The sequence below is a fragment of the Aspergillus aculeatus genome (genome assembly GCF_001890905.1).
Source record: "Aspergillus aculeatus ATCC 16872 unplaced genomic scaffold ASPACscaffold_24, whole genome shotgun sequence".
Taxonomy (NCBI): domain Eukaryota; kingdom Fungi; phylum Ascomycota; class Eurotiomycetes; order Eurotiales; family Aspergillaceae; genus Aspergillus; species Aspergillus aculeatus.
The window spans coordinates 41,884-58,321 of NW_017962999.1; the positions used below are offsets into that span (position 1 = coordinate 41,884).

General features: G+C 54.5%; 6 protein-coding genes across 6 annotated transcripts; 2 read left to right on the forward strand and 4 right to left on the reverse strand.

The window, feature by feature from the left end:
• Nucleotides 1-1,481: 1,481 nt before the first annotated feature.
• Nucleotides 1,482-2,546, forward strand: ASPACDRAFT_1908714 (glycoside hydrolase family 16 protein; the record flags this gene model as incomplete). The annotated part of the gene is made up of 2 exons (XM_020198865.1): nt 1,482-1,947; nt 2,037-2,546. Coding segments are annotated over exons 1-2 (882 nt in total), but the record flags the coding sequence as incomplete, so codon positions are not given.
• A 280-nt stretch (nt 2,547-2,826) lies between these two features.
• Nucleotides 2,827-4,944, reverse strand: ASPACDRAFT_82405 (T6SS phospholipase effector Tle1-like catalytic domain-containing protein). Its single transcript, XM_020206087.1, has 2 exons — nt 4,568-4,944; nt 2,827-4,467 (listed from the first exon to the last, which is right to left on the reverse strand). Exons 1-2 carry the CDS (start codon nt 4,907-4,909, stop codon nt 2,893-2,895), a joined length of 1,917 nt encoding a protein of 638 aa, XP_020051107.1. The 5' UTR covers nt 4,910-4,944; the 3' UTR covers nt 2,827-2,892.
• Nucleotides 4,945-5,578: 634 nt separating this feature from the next.
• ASPACDRAFT_1892172 (Zn(II)2Cys6 transcription factor) lies at nt 5,579-7,939 on the reverse strand. Its single transcript, XM_020198657.1, has 5 exons — nt 7,245-7,939; nt 7,136-7,186; nt 6,958-7,082; nt 6,695-6,896; nt 5,579-6,612 (listed from the first exon to the last, which is right to left on the reverse strand). The coding sequence occupies exons 1-5, from the start codon at nt 7,905-7,907 to the stop codon at nt 5,755-5,757; spliced, it is 1,899 nt and encodes a 632-aa protein (XP_020051108.1). The 5' UTR covers nt 7,908-7,939; the 3' UTR covers nt 5,579-5,754.
• A 553-nt stretch (nt 7,940-8,492) lies between these two features.
• On the reverse strand, nt 8,493-10,338 carry ASPACDRAFT_127920 (NAD(P)/FAD-dependent oxidoreductase). Its single transcript, XM_020197084.1, has 5 exons — nt 10,202-10,338; nt 9,951-10,133; nt 9,682-9,894; nt 8,870-9,629; nt 8,493-8,807 (listed from the first exon to the last, which is right to left on the reverse strand). Exons 2-4 carry the CDS (start codon nt 10,131-10,133, stop codon nt 8,991-8,993), a joined length of 1,035 nt encoding a protein of 344 aa, XP_020051109.1. The 5' UTR covers nt 10,202-10,338; the 3' UTR covers nt 8,493-8,807; nt 8,870-8,990.
• A 698-nt stretch (nt 10,339-11,036) lies between these two features.
• On the forward strand, nt 11,037-12,882 carry ASPACDRAFT_1883858 (uncharacterized protein; the record flags this gene model as incomplete). The annotated part of the gene is made up of 2 exons (XM_020198352.1): nt 11,037-12,497; nt 12,563-12,882. The coding sequence occupies 2 exons, from the start codon at nt 11,037-11,039 to the stop codon at nt 12,809-12,811; spliced, it is 1,710 nt and encodes a 569-aa protein (XP_020051110.1). The 3' UTR covers nt 12,812-12,882.
• Nucleotides 12,883-12,891: 9 nt separating this feature from the next.
• Nucleotides 12,892-14,474, reverse strand: ASPACDRAFT_1860667 (uncharacterized protein; the record flags this gene model as incomplete). The annotated part of the gene is made up of 3 exons (XM_020197763.1): nt 12,892-13,680; nt 13,744-13,887; nt 13,941-14,474. The coding sequence occupies 3 exons, from the start codon at nt 14,472-14,474 to the stop codon at nt 12,892-12,894; spliced, it is 1,467 nt and encodes a 488-aa protein (XP_020051111.1).
• Nucleotides 14,475-16,438: the final 1,964 nt, after the last annotated feature.

Below are 16,438 nucleotides of genomic sequence, written 5' to 3' on the forward strand. Positions count from 1 at the left end.
CTCTTCTTATTGGCCTCGCCTGCTAAAAATGACACGGGTATAATTGACCACATTGTGTGCCTGGGATAGTGAGGCGCCTGTGGGGATCAGCATTGCAAGCTGATTCCGTGGCAGTATGGGACCAACCTTCTTATGTTCTATTTCTATAAGATACACATATTGAGCCCTCAGAGGCCCTCCCTACGGTTAGATGTTGTCCTGCTAACTTGACAACATAAAACGTGCACAGAACGACAAGTATAGCAGCCATGAAAAGCTCGATAGTTCCCAACCTTCTCCAGCCCGAGGAGACTGCGTATGAGTCTCGCAGAGGAGCAGGATTGTACTTCAATTGGGACAGTTGACATAGAGAAAAAAAGATATTTTTGTAGTCTTGCTAGCTTGGGACTGTCAGAAAGACTATCGTTGATTCCAATGCTGGAAATGTTGCTATAAAAGTAGTGTGATATACAACTTACCCTCTTATCATAAACATGCCTAATCACGACATAGTCTGAGGAACCAAAGGAGTACTCCCTCACAATTGATTTGCAACAACATCGTAGAGGTGGAGTGAGGAACCACTATAGTTGTTTAGTTGTCCTCTGGGAAGCTTATTACTCATTGTATTTCTAACCAAGTACATACGACAACAGGGTATGGAAAATCTGGCTCCCCGTCCGCGCGGCCGTGCTCATTCCGTATGTATCAACGCGGATAATGCAACGAGGCCTGAGCGCGTTGTCACTTGTAGGGCCAAGGGGTGAGTGTGAGCGGGATGGGTGGGAACAAGTTAGAGATATCACCCACTTGAACAGAGACTCTTGCTTGTGTACATACATCTCAAATCTTCCGATACAACGAAGCCATGTCCTAAGGAAGGATGCCAACACATGACTACATATCGATTGAAGGTTGCCTAACGCTATCCAAACGCCTCCCCACTCAAGACATACTACCGGCAAAAGAAAAACCCCCCCACCAGTAACGAAACGACCAGTCCACAACTCGCCCCAAACCCAGCCTCCTCCAACCTTCTGCATCGGACCGGCTGTGGTCATAGACAGACACCCGGCCGTGATCTACCTTTCTGGCTACTAGTAGGATCTTTTTGTCTGGGGACCTGAGTATAGGAAGTACATTCATAGTCGCTGTATGGGTGAGAGTTATTCAATATGCTGACGTACGTAGACAAGCTTCTGCATAAGCGGGGAATTCTCCGACCTCACAGGCTGTAACTCGCTAGCAGATACTAGCGATCCACCCCGATGCTGACCGTCTAGCCGTCTTCGGATAGTGTATATTGAGACCACGACATGTACTCCGCCCTGGAATTCATCAGAGACTTTAAAAACAGGGAGGCTGGAAGCAACCATAGAACCGCCGTCATTGTGTCATAGGCAACTGGGCATCATTGAGGAGGCTGGGAACAAAGATGCGAAAAGGTTGTGTCTATCATCCGGCGGGTGGCAGCAGAGGGAAAAAAAAGCTTGTCTCCATGGTTCTGCCATATATACTTCGTTTCTCAGCCACTATGTACAACATTATACCGCATCATCGGTAAACCAATCGCCCAGATCACACCCCGTTATTCGAATGCTGCGTTTACTTCGGCATACCGCTGCGCTTCTCTCCGCGCTCCCCGTGACCCTCGCACAGACTTCCACGGACTGCAACCCTCTAAACAAAACCTGCCCGTCCGACACGGGCTCAACCAAAAGCAGCCTCTCTTATGACTTCGTGCAGAGCTCAGAGACTCTTGCACAGTGGTCGACGCTCTCGGGCAGCCCAACGGTTGGCGCCGAGGGCGTCGAGCTCACGATCAACGAGGAGGGTCAGGCCCCCACGATCGCCACGCCGTTCTACATCTTCTTCGGCGAGATCAGTGTCGTCATGAAAGCCTCCGCTGGCACGGGGATCATCAGCAGTATAGTATTAGAGTCGGATGATCTCGACGAGATCGACTGGGTACGAGCACAATCCCCGCCCCACTGTCAACTGCATCTACTCGCTCGTCGGACCCCCTCCCACTAACAACCCCCTCTCCTACGGGACAGGAAATTCTGGGCTCCTACACCACGGAGTTACAAACCGACTACTTCGGGAAGGGCGACTCCTCCAGCTCGGACCGCTGGACCTGGGAGCCCGTCGACGACCCGCAATCCACTTTCCACAACTACACCCTGACCTGGACGCCCGCGGCTCTGACCTGGAGCATCGACGGCACCGCCCAGCGCACCCTGGCGTACAGTGACGCCGCGGACGGCACCCGCTACCCGCAGACCCCCTCGCGGATCAAGATCGGGATCTGGGCGGGCGGGGACCCGGACAACAGCGCGGGGACGATTTCCTGGGCCGGTGGGGAGACGAATTACTCCCAGGCCCCGTTTACGATGGTCGTGCAGACGGTGAATATTGTGAACTACTATCCGGCAGAGTCGTATACGTACAGCGATGAGAGTGGGGACTTTGAGAGTATTGTGATGGAGGGGGGCAGTGTGACGAGCTTGTCGGCCTCGGCGGCGGATTCCGGGTCCGGGTCCACTTCGACGACGGGGGTGGCGCCTGCGACTGTTTCGATTCATTGGGCTGGGGCGGCGGGTCCTGTTTCTGCGTTTTCTGTGAGAGTGCCGAGGGTGTTGGGCTGGGTGTGGTTGCTAGGCTTGAATTTTTTGTTGATGTTAGGAGAGAATTGGTCGTGACATTCTCGCATGTCCAGGATGTCTCGTACTTTAGAGTAAAGAGAACGATGTGCCCTTTAGAACCTACTAAGCCCTATTTCCAGGCCTAACTCAAATATACATTTTTTTGAGCTATCAAAGAAACAGGTAAAACTGAAACGATGCTGCCATTGCTATTTCCTGGTAAGAAAGACCCGGAGAGATCTGCTAGATATTCAAACGTCAATCTCTACTACTCCATGTCATCCTTGACAAGCTCCACAACCTCTATCTTTCTCAACTTCCCGGGTTTCCAGGGTGGCCGGTAGGGCTGCGATTCCACCTCCGTAAGGAAAGACTTGGTCCGCTCCCCGGCCGCTTGGAGCAGCTGCATGCGCTTCGCCGCATCGCCCGGGAAAGCGCATTTGCGCAGCTCGTAGACCAGCGATCCGTCTTTCATCGTGCTGGCATGCTCTCGGGCCGCCACCTCCTCCAGCTCCGCCATGAGCTTCTGCTCCCGGGGATCTAGCGGGTCTGCCGTCGGCTTGGCCAAGGCGAGATACTCCTTGATGAACGCCTCCTCGAAACCCTTGAGCGGGGCCGAGGTCGCCAGCCAGTCGGCGCGCATGTAGTCCCTCTCGTTGAACAGCATGTCCTCGCGGTCGACGTCCTCCCACAGAGCCATCTCCGGGATCTGCGTGGTCTCCCCGGTCTTCTTATCGACCTTTCTCCAGTACCATCCTTCGTATTTGAGCCAGGGGTTGTCCGCCGGCGGAGGGGGGTTCTTCACGGGGACGAAGTCCTTCAACGCCTGCGGCTCGTAGTACAGCGGGGAGCCGCGCGGGTGGACCTGGCGATGGGCTTCGCTCGTCGCGTAGCGCACGATGGGGTGGATGAACTCATCCGTGGCGCCTTCGGCGTTGGCCTTGGCGTATTGGCCCGGGGTGCGGGGGATATCGCCTGCCAACGCCGTCTCCACCCCCCAGCTGTCGGGACGATACCCCAGGCCCCAGCCCCCGTATCCGGTGATGTGCGTGGCGTGCGGGTTATCCCACGAGTACCAGTGCGCCGTCTCGGCGTGCGTGTAGTGGTGTTTGCTGCCCTGCTGGAAGCCGCGGCGCGACAGGTCGACGATGGTGCAGTTGTAGTGGTGGTAGAAGCGGGCGAGGGCGTGGTCCTCGAAGGCCAGGCTGGTGCGGTGGCGGACCTGGTCGATCATCCAGACGAGGGCGAGGTTGGCCATGGCCTCGAGGTCGCCGTAGCTCTTGACGGTGTTGTCGCTGCCGCCGCCGACGTTGATGTGGTAGCCCGGGAACCAGCACTGCACCAGCTTGGTCGTCACCCCGGACGGGCGGCTCCACAGCGTCGGGGTGAAGGGGGCGCGGTCCTCGTCCAGGGCCAGCGCGTGGAAGGCGTGCTTGATCTGGTTGTGCAGCTTGGTGTCGTGGAACCCGTAATTGGCCTCGCTGCGCTCGCTGACGTCCACCCACACGTTGGTCGGGATCCCCAGCGCCCCCACCGTGTCGAACACCCCGACGACCTCAATTTCAACCTCCTTATGGAACCGCTCCTTCCAGTCCGTGTAGGGCTTCGTCTTGCCCCAGGACTTCATGTAATGCGTTCCCGACTGCTCTTCCTTCGCCTTCTTCTCTGCCGCCCGCCGCTTGAAGTTGAGTTTGTAGTCCGCGTACATCGACCACCAATCATCCATCATGTCCGGCAGGCAGATGCCCATGTTGCAGATGAGCCCGGCCAGCGCGCGCGCCGTGTACGCGCCGCGGGAGAAGCCGAAGATGTAGATCTCATCGCCGGGGGCGTAGTTGTTGACCTGGTACCCGAATTCTCAGCATGACTTGCACTCCTCGATCGGTTGGGCGAGGTTCCGACGATCGCCCTATGTAGAGGTGGGCCGAATTTTCCAAACATACCAGAAAGTTATAAGCCTCGCACACGTTCTCCTCCAGACCACGTCCCAGGCCGCCCTCCCAGCACTTCTGAACCTTCGCCATGAGCCAGGTTGGAATGTTCTCGCTCACCACTGAGGCGCTGTTGGCCGTGCCAACTCCTGCGTCGTAGTAGATTAGCTGCTGGATGCACTCTCCGTCTTCGTCGGTCCAGCCGGCGATGGACCGAGACAGCTTGGCGACGTTGGAGGCCACGTTCCGGAGACCGTGGCTCGAGGTCTGCCAGGAGCCGTCGCAGCAGATCACCAGCCGCCGCATCGGACGCGAGGGTCCATCTTCAGAGTTTCCCTGTGCCATGGGATTCATTGTGCTGTTGAGTGATCAAAGAATCGAAGCCCAAATGAAAGATACAACCCCAGTCGTGTTGAGGAGATAGGAAAAGGAGGGATTGTAAAGCCCAACAGGCGGGCGCAATTCTCCCCTTTTATCCTCAGACTCCTCCAGGCCATGAGTGACCGTTTTCGAGTCTAGACCCTACTGAGCTCTCCTGTCAACCCTTCTCTCCTGTGGCGAGCTGAAAGAATGGTCCGGTGACCTTCTTGAAGGCGTACAGAGTAGCATTTCCCGACACTAACTTAGCAGCTCTCGCGACTACTATAAGCGAGGTTAGGTTCAATGGCTGGCTTGCGTGGGCGTGTGATGTCTCAAGGGGATGCTTCAGTCTCGCCACCCACACGCATTATTCACCGACGTGTTCTGCGGCTCGGCCGGCGATACCGCTTGCCAGCACTGCAGCTCCGTCGTCGTGCTTTTTCAGCTGGACTAGCGCCGTGGCGGGCCAGACTATGCGGCAGCTAGTACTTCGGTAAGATTAGCCGACAGCGCCGGACATGTTCCCCTTCCTGCTGTTTCACCGGGCAAAGATGGCGCTTCTAAGAGCTGATTTCAGCTTGCGAAGGGTCGGAAATCACTTGACTATTTCTCGACCCCCTCCCTGTCATCAATACCCCTCTATCCTTCAGGAGCTTGTTCTCACCCCCGCTCGACGCAGTCACGTGTAACGCTCTCAAAGTCAGAAATCTCTGAAAATGTTTGGACCTTTCCTACCCTGGACGTTTCTCTGGAGACATAAAATGTTTATGTTGCGCAACTTCACGAGAGGCGTGGATTGGTGAGTGGCGCAGACGAGCCCTTGATGTAGAAAGGAAAGATCAATCTCGCGCTATGCCAGTCAACAGCCCATTCGAGCCGTTGAGCACTCCAGCATCGGCGACCATATTCATCCATTCCGTGCAATCATCCTGTTCCGCCCGACCCCAGGCACTAGCCGAATCTACACGATCGGATAATCTTTCTTCGCAAGCCTTCGCACTCAACATCGACATTGTCCGGCTCGCCAGGGCCACAAAGATGTCCCGATACGGCGCCGCCACATCCCAGCGTTCCGCCATGATCACCAACGCGATCGTGCAATCGTTACAGGTGCTGTCCGCATCTGCGGAGCCAGAGACCTCTCCTCGCGCGGCAGACGAGGTCGTCCACAGGCAGTGGAGATATGTCAGCCCCGCCAGGAACAGCTCATGCAGCGCCGCCCAGGTACAGCTCGTCGGCTTCCCCAGGAACTGCCGGCGGTAGCTCTGGCAGATGCTTTCTGCGGCTCGAAGACATTCTAGAAAGACATCCTCGGTCGCCTTTCCCGCCCGGGGGTCAAGGATCTGGGCGCGACACAGCTGTAAGATCGTGTAGTTGTACTCCAGATCGTACCAGTCGGCGCTCGTGAATAAGGCCAGGTCATCTTCGGCGTGGGAGGGCGGCGAAGGCGGAAGCTCCGAGCGCCACTTCTCGATCTCGGCGCGGATGTTCGCAACGTCAGTCTGGTGGCTATGATTGCCGGAGCAGATTGGGTCGGCCTTGGAGTAGAGGCGGGTGTGGATGAGGTTCAGAAGTCGTCGTATGCGGAAGGTGTAGATCGCTCTCGTCATGCTGGTGGGTGGTTCTCGCGGGCAGCTTCGGGGCGTGCCCAGTAGTCCTGTGCTCGTGATGCACGTATCGTCAATGTCAATGGGATACTAAACACGATATATGGTTAGAAACGGAGCGCAGTTGGAGCGTTTTTGGGCTGGTTAAGGTGGGAGTTCTGCTCGAACCTACTTCAGCGTCAACCTCTTGATACGGTACACTCAACGGTCGGCTCAACATGACGGCAGCCTGGGTTTCTATCACGTAGGCGCACCAGAACACCCGCTTGCGAAGTTCAAGACGAACTAAATCTTCTGCGGGGACGGAGAAGTGCTTTGTATGTCGATGATAGCCCAGATCGATGCACTGACGCAGCGCCAGACTGCCGAGTTTCCTGTCACTTTCATAAGCACATGCGATCTTCTTCCCCGTTTTCTCTTCATCGTGATCCGTACCAGTGCGAAGTCCCCGTCGGTGATCTCACAGAGTAGATGGCGCAGCACAAGATGGCCTGCACCGCTTCGAGGTTATCATGGATCAGGATATCATCGATATACATTAGTGCTGATGTATACAGGCGCTAGTGATAAGTCAGTGAGCGTTTCCGTTCTTCATTTGGGGTCGTCTGCTTACTTCCGCTGAGAATCCCAATTGGGGCAGAAGCAACGCCCCAACAGCGTATACCTACCAGTGTGAGCACTTTCTATCCCCATTCGGTAGTCATGACTCTGTTCGACCTTACCATGTTCAAGAAGAATAATGAGATAGAATCCGGATGAATATCTGCCTGCCCTGCCGATCCCTGTAACAACATCGACTCCCATGTTTTAAAGGTCGGCTCATGTAGGACGGGGTAGTGTACATTCACATTCTGGAAATAAACATTACTGAGCTTGACAGCAGACGCGTGATCGGGTAATAGACATGGTGACGGTAACACAGAGACGCGATTCTCCGCCCCATCAGCCACGGTACCCGTGGGAAGATCGGAGGATACCACCTGGCGAAGAGTTGGATTGATCAAGCGCGAGAAGGCGAAGATCGAAGACGAACCCATATATTGAGGCTCTGCGCCCGCGGCATTGAGACTCAATAGGCCAACTTTTGCTTCCAATTTGTCGACAGCGTCGTCACGTTTCGAATCATCCCTCGCTTTGAGTGAACTCATGCCAACACTGTGGTGGGCATTAGGATTATTTATGTGTTGTATCCGCGGGGAAGTAGTGGGTGCCTTTTGTCTTTCAGGTGCATGACGCCTGAATAGGTCGCTGCTGACGACGAGATCAGGACAGCGTTCCTTTAGCAAGCTCTCCAAAAGCTCCACTCGTTTCTCGAGGATCTCGATGTAGTTACGTGGCCGAAATGTCCTCGTCACGGGGTCTTCTACGAGGCAGACTGTTTTCATGTGTCAGATCATTTAAGCTTAATCAAACCCACTTTTGCAATAGGAAGGAACCGAGCGACCGGAAGAAATAACCGACCGGATTCAGCACGTAGACAGTTGTTACACCCCGCGGGATTATTGTCGCACTTCCGTCCTATCGGGTCAGGAGAAAACAGCTCGAGGCACTAGACAGGTTGTGTAGTCCACTTGCCTTCCATTTCTTTTCCTTGCATTTCACGCATGCGAGAAGGGCTCGGCAACCCGAGGGTCTCCGTCCAGCGGAGCGAGTCGATGGGGTCTTTTGGCCCTTCTGGGGCAACATGGCGCATATGTGGGCCCTTCAGCTGTCAGTATTGCTGAGCGTGCGTTGTCAACTGGGGGAAGGAGGGTATGTCAGGTCAGGCGTCGGGGTAGGGAGGGTGAAAAGATCTCCTGGAGTGACGATGAAGAGATAAAAGATAAAATGCCGCTACGCTGACTGGAAGGTTGACCTGGGCTGTCACTGGCGCACATAGTAGATAACCAAATTGAGCAAATGGTAGTTGAGACCCACCATGCAATTAATTAAGTACCCCGCACGCTAGACAATCTACGGAAATGTAGGTAGTGGTCCGAAGCACTTAATGTTTGAAAGCAGCTTTGTTTGTATCTCCAACCATGGAGGTTGTAGATCGTACATCTAGTGCATCTCTTATGGGTCAACTCAATTGTACAGAACACGAGATTTTATGCGGCGTTTGATATTGTGCATCCATTCAAATCCGAGCGGCAACCGCAGCTGACGCTCTGCAGCCTTCTTTTAACCGCTCAGCTCTTTCCACCGTGATTTGGAAAACTTCAGGCAGCTGCGACTCAGCCCATGAACTCCCAGCCATCAGCCTGACCAAGCCTGCTGCAGCGGTGAAAATACGAGCCATACCACTGTGGTAGCGCAGAGGTCACTGTTAGCGTAGCTTCATCTCAAAGGGGATGCATTGACCTACTGCCCGTTGTGACCAGCACAAACCCACTGACCCGCAAGCCCAGGCAGCTCTCCGACAAATGGCACTCCGTCTGCGCTCTGGTCTCCAGTTAGCTCCTGTCCTGATAGCTTCACGTCTAGCATCATCGCGTTCTCACCATTCCCATGATACCACTCCAAGCATGCGTGTAAGGCTCTTGTTGCTGCAATTCATCGGCGGTCCACCCCTTCACTTCACCGATCGCGAACGCTTGAACAGCCTTATTGATCGCGTCATGCCCGGTCATACCATCATCAATGCACCGCTCCGGATTTCGGTCTAGCCACTTCATAAACTCCCCTTGGCCAGGGTTGCTGCCGCCAAACAGCACGGCGCCATCGCCATTCAGGCGGGGATTGATGCTAATCAGGTCGTCCCGACCAAGGAGAATACCATAAGAGTTCTCGAATCCGGAAAAATCCGTAGCACTCTCAGGGATCGTAACTCGATTGCACATCTGGGGACGGGGAGTTATCAAGCCCCGAAGAGACGGCTCGAGGGCGGAACTATACGCATTGGTAGCATGGACGACCTGTGCGCACTCAATGTCACCGCGTTCGGTTCTCACGACCCACTGACCCGGCGTCTTCTCAGAAGGAACAACCGCGACAGCTTTGGTCTTGGTCTGCAGGTTGACGCCTCTCCGCATGTTCTCCCGCATCACATGGGCCGCCAGTTTCCACGGGTGCAGTGTGGATGCCGGCCACGCGTAGCATGCTTGGGCATTTTTCATTTGGGAGATCTGGGATCTTGTCAACCATGCCCTTAACACGGAGTAAGTAGCTTGTGCGAACCTCCGCTGCTTCTTGAGGGTCGTGAGTCACTTTGATATGATCAACCTTGCCTCCGGCGGCCTTGTACCGCTCAAAGGTAGTGCGGGCTTTGCGCGCGGCTTCGGGGGTAATGGGAACATCCAATGTGGGTCCAGTCCAGTGTTCGCACTCGACATTGTTTTCCTGAATGTAGCGTACTAGCTCGGACCATGTCTGCTGTTCATTCTGCAGGATCTGCATAATTCGCAATTAGCGCCCGGTACGGTACAGCACACAGAGAACTCCGGTACCTTCAGGGCCTGCTCAGTGCCAAACTGTCGCTCGTACTCCAGAAACCCTCTCCACTGGTCTGGCTTACAATGGCCGGCGTTGCGACCGGTAGCACCGGAGCAAAACAGACGAGCCTCGATGACCACGATTTTCTTAGCAGGCCAGGTTTCGGTGAGGTGTTTGGCAGCCACGGTTCCGGACATCTGGATTCAGCGCTTAGCTACCTATTCGAGAATCTGCAAGCACTTTCAAGGCTAAAGCTGCTACTCACGCCCGATCCGATGATCACGATATCTACCGACTGCGGTAACTCTGGGGTGGTTCGATGGTTCAGCAGCGGATCTCCCTGCACCGATCCCAGCCAGTGGGAAATGGAGTACCCGGTCGGTTTGGGGAAGCCGAATCTTTGACAGTTGTCTTGTCTCATGTTGTCGATTCTTATCGGTTTCTGATTTCGAATCCGCACAGATGGGGTAAGTTTCGGGCCGGCAAGCTGTATTTATACGTGGCCCGGACTTGGCGAGTTCCGTGCGGTCTGGCGTGGGGTTGGAGATGAGGTGATATCGGAATGCACACCGAACAAGCAAATATGGGCGGAACTTCCCGTCAATCAACTGGCCGACGGGGATCTTATCTGTATCGACTCCAGTACTGTTGAGAACATATCTGTATTTCAGTGTCTAATAATCATACTATCTAGCCAACAAGTAGTAAGATTTTTACGATAACAGTTGCCTAAGTCCAATCGTACTATTGCTTTCATAATGGCCGGTGGCCACAAAAGTACTGCGCAGAGACTTTTGGCAGGGTGCACTGCAACTAGACAGCAAAAGAGCACCGGCCCGATGGCGGCTTCTTTCCCCTCTCAACCAGCGGGACTTTCCACCAATCTTATCGCCTTATCGTCTCGGATAAGTCGAACTATACTGGATGTGAGTACGTGGTGTGGGCGTGTATCACCATCCCTGTCACCTTCCAACGGCCGGTTCCATATAAGTTCAGGAATCGCCAGCATGAAATTTTCAGCATCCATTGAATCTTTCTTTCTTCCTTCCACAATGCCTTCGGCCGCTCCCGATGGCAGTACCGCCGGCAGTCACACCCTCATGTGGCCCCCCGGCACCTCGTACCTTGCCGACATCTCGCCGTCCACGGGGGATGCCACCATCAACCTGCAACCACGACCTTCCGATGACCCCAACGATCCCCTCAATTGGACCCCGTGGCGCAAGTACTGGAACATGGGACTCGTCTGCTTCTACGTTGCGATGGTCGCAGAATTCATCAACGCCAGTACGCCGACATGGGGCCCCATGGAGTCCCAGCTCGGGTTCAGCGACGAGATCATGAATGACAGCTATGCAGCTGGCTGTGCAGGGTTAGCCGTTGGCTCTCTCGTCTTGATCCCGTTTGCGCTCAAGTTCGGCCGTCGACCGTTGTATCTCTTCAGCACGGTGGTCCAGTTTGGGATCTGCATCTGGTCGGCCAGGATCCAGACGGTGGGCGATCTCATGGCCGTCAACGTGATCCAATGTTTCTTCGCGAGTCTGGCCGAGACCATTGTGCAGATGACCATCGCGGATCTGTTCTTCGTGCACCAGCGGGGCCGGATGAATGCGCTGTATGTCTGGACGTGGCTGCTTGCCACCTACCTCGGGATCCTCGTGGCCGGGTTCGTGGCCGATGGTCTGGGGTGGCGATGGATCTGGTGGCTGAATGCCATTATTTGCGGAGTGACGATCTTCGTTGTCGCTTTTGGGTACGAAGAGACCAAGTTCTGTCCCCGGCCGGGTGACTCCGCCACGACGGATTTGCACCTGACTCCCTCAGATGGAGACCGGTCGGGCGCAATGGAACGTCAGGACCATAACACGATAGAAGACAAGGCGAAGAATCTCGGCGATAAATCATTCACCCAGAGGAGTCAGAGCGACACCGATAAAAGTGCTCGAGAGCTAGGCTCGGTAGAGGCCGCGGACGATAGCCTGCGCGAGATCACCCCAAGGCCCGCTATCAACCCTAACATCCCGATGAAAACATACTGGCAACGACTTGCTCTGATCACCCCCACGACCTCGTCCGGTGCCACGAAGGACTCCTTCTTCCAACACATGTTTCAACCGCTCATCATCCTGGCGACCATCCCGGCGATCGCGTGGACCGCGCTAGTGTATGGGATCTTGGTGGCCCTGGGCGACGTCATGTCGACCACGATGTCCACCTACCTACCCCGTGCGCCCTACAACTTCTCCACGTACGAGGTCGGTCTCATGAGTCTGCCGCGGATGATCGGCGTCACGATCGGGGCCATCATCGTCGGCCCCCTGAGTGACTGGTGGATTGTCTATCTCGCTCGCCGCCGGCACGGCATCTTCCAGCCCGAGACGCGGCTGTGGTGCATGATCCCCTTCCTCCCGTTCGTCGTGGTCGGGGCCGCCCTCTTCGCCATGGGGCTCAGTGATCACCGTCCCTGGCCGGTGATCGCCGTGGGGCTGGCCTTGTACAACATCGGCGTCACCCCGATCAACACCCTCACCATCACCTACCTGACTGATTCGTATAGAGATGTAAGTGGATTCCTAGACATCTCCCAGCATCCCACTCTTCTGTCACTCGCTAAACCCCGATACAGATTATCGGCGACGCCCTCGTGGGTGTAACCCTCACGCGCAACACGTTCAGCACGGTGTTCATCTTCGCGCTCTCGCCGTGGGTCGCGAAGGTGGGGCTCAAAGATACCTTCGTCACGATTCTAGTTCTCGCGGTTGCGATCCTGCTAGCCTTTGTAGTCTTTCTTCGGTACGGCAAGGCGCTTCGGGGGTTTTCGGCTTCGCGATATCTCTACTACGCCGCTCGACAATACAAGGAGAGGTCAGGGTAGAGAAGGAAAAGAGTCATCAATTTGAAGTCTAAGGCAAAAGAACCGGGTTCTACACTGGATTGATCAAGCAGAGACCCATATTAAGTTAAGACAAACGACGGAGATCGCCGTCGGATCTCCGCCGTCATGAGCCTCGCTTTGTGAATCCCCGTCTCCTTTTCAATGGCTTTCATCTTCTGTAAGACCCAGTCGCGCAAAGCGTCACTGCGACCGTGAGATGTTCCTGCAAGGTAGAGTGGCCACAGCAGGGGCACGATGGACGCAGCGCGTAGGCCGTCCTGTGGTTTGCCGGCCTTGTCGCAGGCATGGAGGATATATGGAACGCTGGAGCATATATCCTTGGAAAGCTCCTGGATCAGCAATATCGAGGAATCCAAGAGGTATAGGCATGGTGGTCCGAGTGAGGGCTGCAGTGCGGACGCTGACAGGGGAGACGGCTGCTGGGGGAGTGAGAGTGATAACAGCGCAACAAGTGCCTGGTGGAGGAGGATGCGCGCACAGCGCTGCAGGTTCCATGTGTGGGCGACGTCAACGCTGGTGTACGTACCATCCCGACCCAGCTGATACATTTCGGCGTGTTGCACGTCGCTTTGACGGGTGCAGTTTGTAAACTCGTAGTCTGCTGGGAGGGATTCGGACCAGCGTTCCAGGTCTGTATCAACCGCAAGGATTGCGGAGACACATGGAGGTAGATTCAGCGCGTCCATGCTACCGTCCTTACAGGAGGCTAGAACGGCGCAAGCATCGGCAACGAGATCTGCTAGTCGGGAGGCGGGGGATTCGTGCTCTGTTTCGTAATGTCTGGCCTCCTTCATCTTGTTGAGTAATATGATTGGCACCCGTAGCCCGCGCTGAAGGCAATTTAGGAGCTGTTTTGGGAAGTCAGACAGCACGGACATGCAATGAAGATATTCTCGGGGAAAATGACTCACGATCTCCGTACGCGCGTGGAGAAAAATGCCTCGACCGATCCTGTTGCGTAGCTGGCCGACGCCTCGGAGATGGATCAACGCCACGGCACCGCTTACATGCCTGTCCCATGAGCCCACATTGCCATCACCATCCGGAGTGACAGTCTAGTCTAGTCAATAGCTTGCTCCAGTGAGTCCGGAGCCACCGGAAAGTCTACCTCGAACAAGGCCAAAAGCATTACGGTGACCAGCATCTGGTCGGATGCCGCGCTGCTGGGGTCCGCCAGCGCCGTACGCATATCACGAAGAGCGCGAGAAACCGCCTGGCTGGCGGCATGACCCAGCATGGGCGCATTTCGCACATGCGCCAGGCTCGCTAGTCCCACGGCGACGATGAGACTAGCCAGGTATCCCGGCCCAGTTGCTCGCTTGTAGATGATGCCCAGGCAGTCCGGGTGGCTTGGGGGTCGCCCGGGCGCGCGCGCAACGTAATGGTGGAAGAAGAAACGCAGCGCCTGATCTTCCGGTCGTACCGCGACAGCGGGCCAAGGGCCTTGGTCGACTTGCTGAACTCCATGGGATAATGCAGAGACCCGCTCCTTGCCATGGAGCGCAGAACGGAGCGTGCTGTTCCCGGGGGCCGGGGGGAAAGCCTTGCTCACCGTCTCGCCAGTCTGATCTCGGAATGTCACATAGCTCTCGGCATCTCGGTATCCGTCGCATCTAGAGCCGGCCCTAGACATTGACGGCATGCTGGTTGTGATAAGTCGCACTTGAAGCCCCAGATATCCAGTTTAGTCAGCAGCAGTCGTCGATAGATAACGTAATCGGTAAGCGAGCGGAACGCGCAAGCGAGCGGAACGCCCAACTCGTAATTCTGCTTTATATACAAATTTGAAGTCAAATATCAACCTTTTTACACCGTTCAAATTGCCTCTTCTTGGTGTTTTACTCTTGCTGGACACCATGTCCGTATATGACCAACTTTATTACACGAAGAACAGCGAGGTGGCGCGCGCCGGCGAGGCTGTTCCTCGCCGGCCGCAGAATCAGACCGTTGGATTCCCAAGGCTTCATCTTCCTCACGAGCCCGGCGAAAAAGCTGTATAGCTTCATGAACTGTAGCTCCTTCGAGGCCTGCCAATTGGCGATTACTTCGTTTCCTCTTCTTAGTCTGGTGTTCGTCTGCAGCCCGTAAATCATGATTTTCCTGTTCAAGTAAGGCTGCCCTGTTTAACGCGATTTTGCAGTCTTTGATGATATATAATAATGCAGTTCTCATTGACTCCGGAGGACTTCGTGTACGTTCACGCAGTAATCTCTCGATTGTAGTTTCATGCTTCTTCAATTGCCTCGTATTTTTAGGTGTTTTTAGTATAGAAGAAGTGGTAGTTTGACTTCCAGTAGGAGTAATCTCTCGCAGGCTATACATCAGCTTTCCAAGCACCTCGTCCGGCTGGAAAGGCACCAAGCCGGAAGCTGAAAAGGCGTTCTGTATAGACGATTTCTTAAAGGCAAGTTCTCGGGCTTTGGGAAATGTATTCAAGAAATCAACCTTATCAATATGGTGGATTCCTTGGCGAATTAGCCGTTCAATCAAACCACCGTATGCCTTCTTTAACAGCGCGAAGCAGGCAACATCCAAAGGCTGGCAAAGATGTGAGGAATGTGGAGGCATGCAGATAGGAACAACACCATTCTGGCTGCAGATTTTATCAAAACGAGGCGTTAAATGAGAGTCATGTCCGTCGAGAATCAGGAGGCTATATTTCCCGACTCGCCGTTTCTTAATTGAAGGAATAAAGTGGTGTTCAAGCCAATGCAATCCGATCTCGTTACTCGTCCAACCGTTTGGCGAGGTGTTGATTCTCTAAGAATGAGGCACATTGCCTTCATACCAGGCCTCCATATACATCTTCCCTTTGACGATGATATACGGAGGCAGGGCCCAGCCCGAGGCGTTAATACACTCAATTGATGTCACCCACTCGCGATTTCCAGGCTGTATAAGAAACGGCTTGTCTATGCAGTCAGACCTCGTTACCACCTTGGCAGTAGCCACCAAGCCTATAGCGAATCCAGTTTCATCAAAGTTGTAGATATCTTTATCTGTAATTCCGTTCTCTGATATAGCATTTTGAACACGGTCGAACCACTCTTTAATAAGCTTCGGATCTTCGCAGAGGGCCCTTTTATAATCATATCGGCGAGAGAAACATGTCTTTAAAGAGTTATGGCGTTTAATAAAGTTGTATACCCATTTTTGCCCTACTAAAGCCTCATCCGATGCCTCCGGCGAGGCTCCTCGTTTCCGGATCAATATAGACGCCATTTCACGAATATGGGAAGGCCTGGGGGGAAGCCCTCGCTTATCCAAGGAGAGAATCTACTGTTCCAACGTCTCCTTCTCTGCAAGAGTCAATTTACACGAAACGACACGTATATCGCTTCGTGATTTGACTTCTTTAACGCGGTTCTAGAGGGTGGTTTGCGGAACGTTGAAAACGCGCGCTGCTTCTCGTAATGACGGAATTTGATTATTTTTTAAAGCCTTAATGGCTAAGAGGATCCTGCCTTCTTGTTCCTTACGTTCTTTTGACGATATAGCCATTTTGGTGGTTGATTTCGTTGATCAAAAGCCTTATGTTTTGGTGGAATGCGGAAGTCACGAGTTGGGCGTTCCACTCGCTTGCGCGTTCCGCCCGCTTACCGATTT

Excerpts from the sequence above, each read along its gene's own strand:
- ASPACDRAFT_1892172 (XM_020198657.1), bottom strand. The coding sequence starts at position 7,907 with ATGAAAACAGTCTGCCTCGTAGAAGACCCCGTGACGAGGACATTTCGG. Across the intron at positions 6,897-6,957 it reads CCGACGGGGACTTCGCACTG|GAAACTCGGCAGTCTGGCGC; the intron begins GTACGGATCACG and ends TGAAAGTGACAG. Across the intron at positions 6,613-6,694 it reads ATCAAGAGGTTGACGCTGAA|TATCCCATTGACATTGACGA; the intron begins GTAGGTTCGAGC and ends TATCGTGTTTAG.
- ASPACDRAFT_127920 (XM_020197084.1), bottom strand. The coding sequence starts at position 10,133 with ATGTCCGGAACCGTGGCTGCCAAACACCTCACCGAAACCTGGCCTGCT. Across the intron at positions 9,895-9,950 it reads GCACTGAGCAGGCCCTGAAG|ATCCTGCAGAATGAACAGCA; the intron begins GTACCGGAGTTC and ends CGAATTATGCAG. Across the intron at positions 9,630-9,681 it reads ACCCTCAAGAAGCAGCGGAG|ATCTCCCAAATGAAAAATGC; the intron begins GTTCGCACAAGC and ends ACAAGATCCCAG.
- ASPACDRAFT_82405 (XM_020206087.1), bottom strand. The coding sequence starts at position 4,909 with ATGAATCCCATGGCACAGGGAAACTCTGAAGATGGACCCTCGCGTCCG. Across the intron at positions 4,468-4,567 it reads GCGAGGCTTATAACTTTCTG|GTCAACAACTACGCCCCCGG; the intron begins GTATGTTTGGAA and ends TTCGGGTACCAG.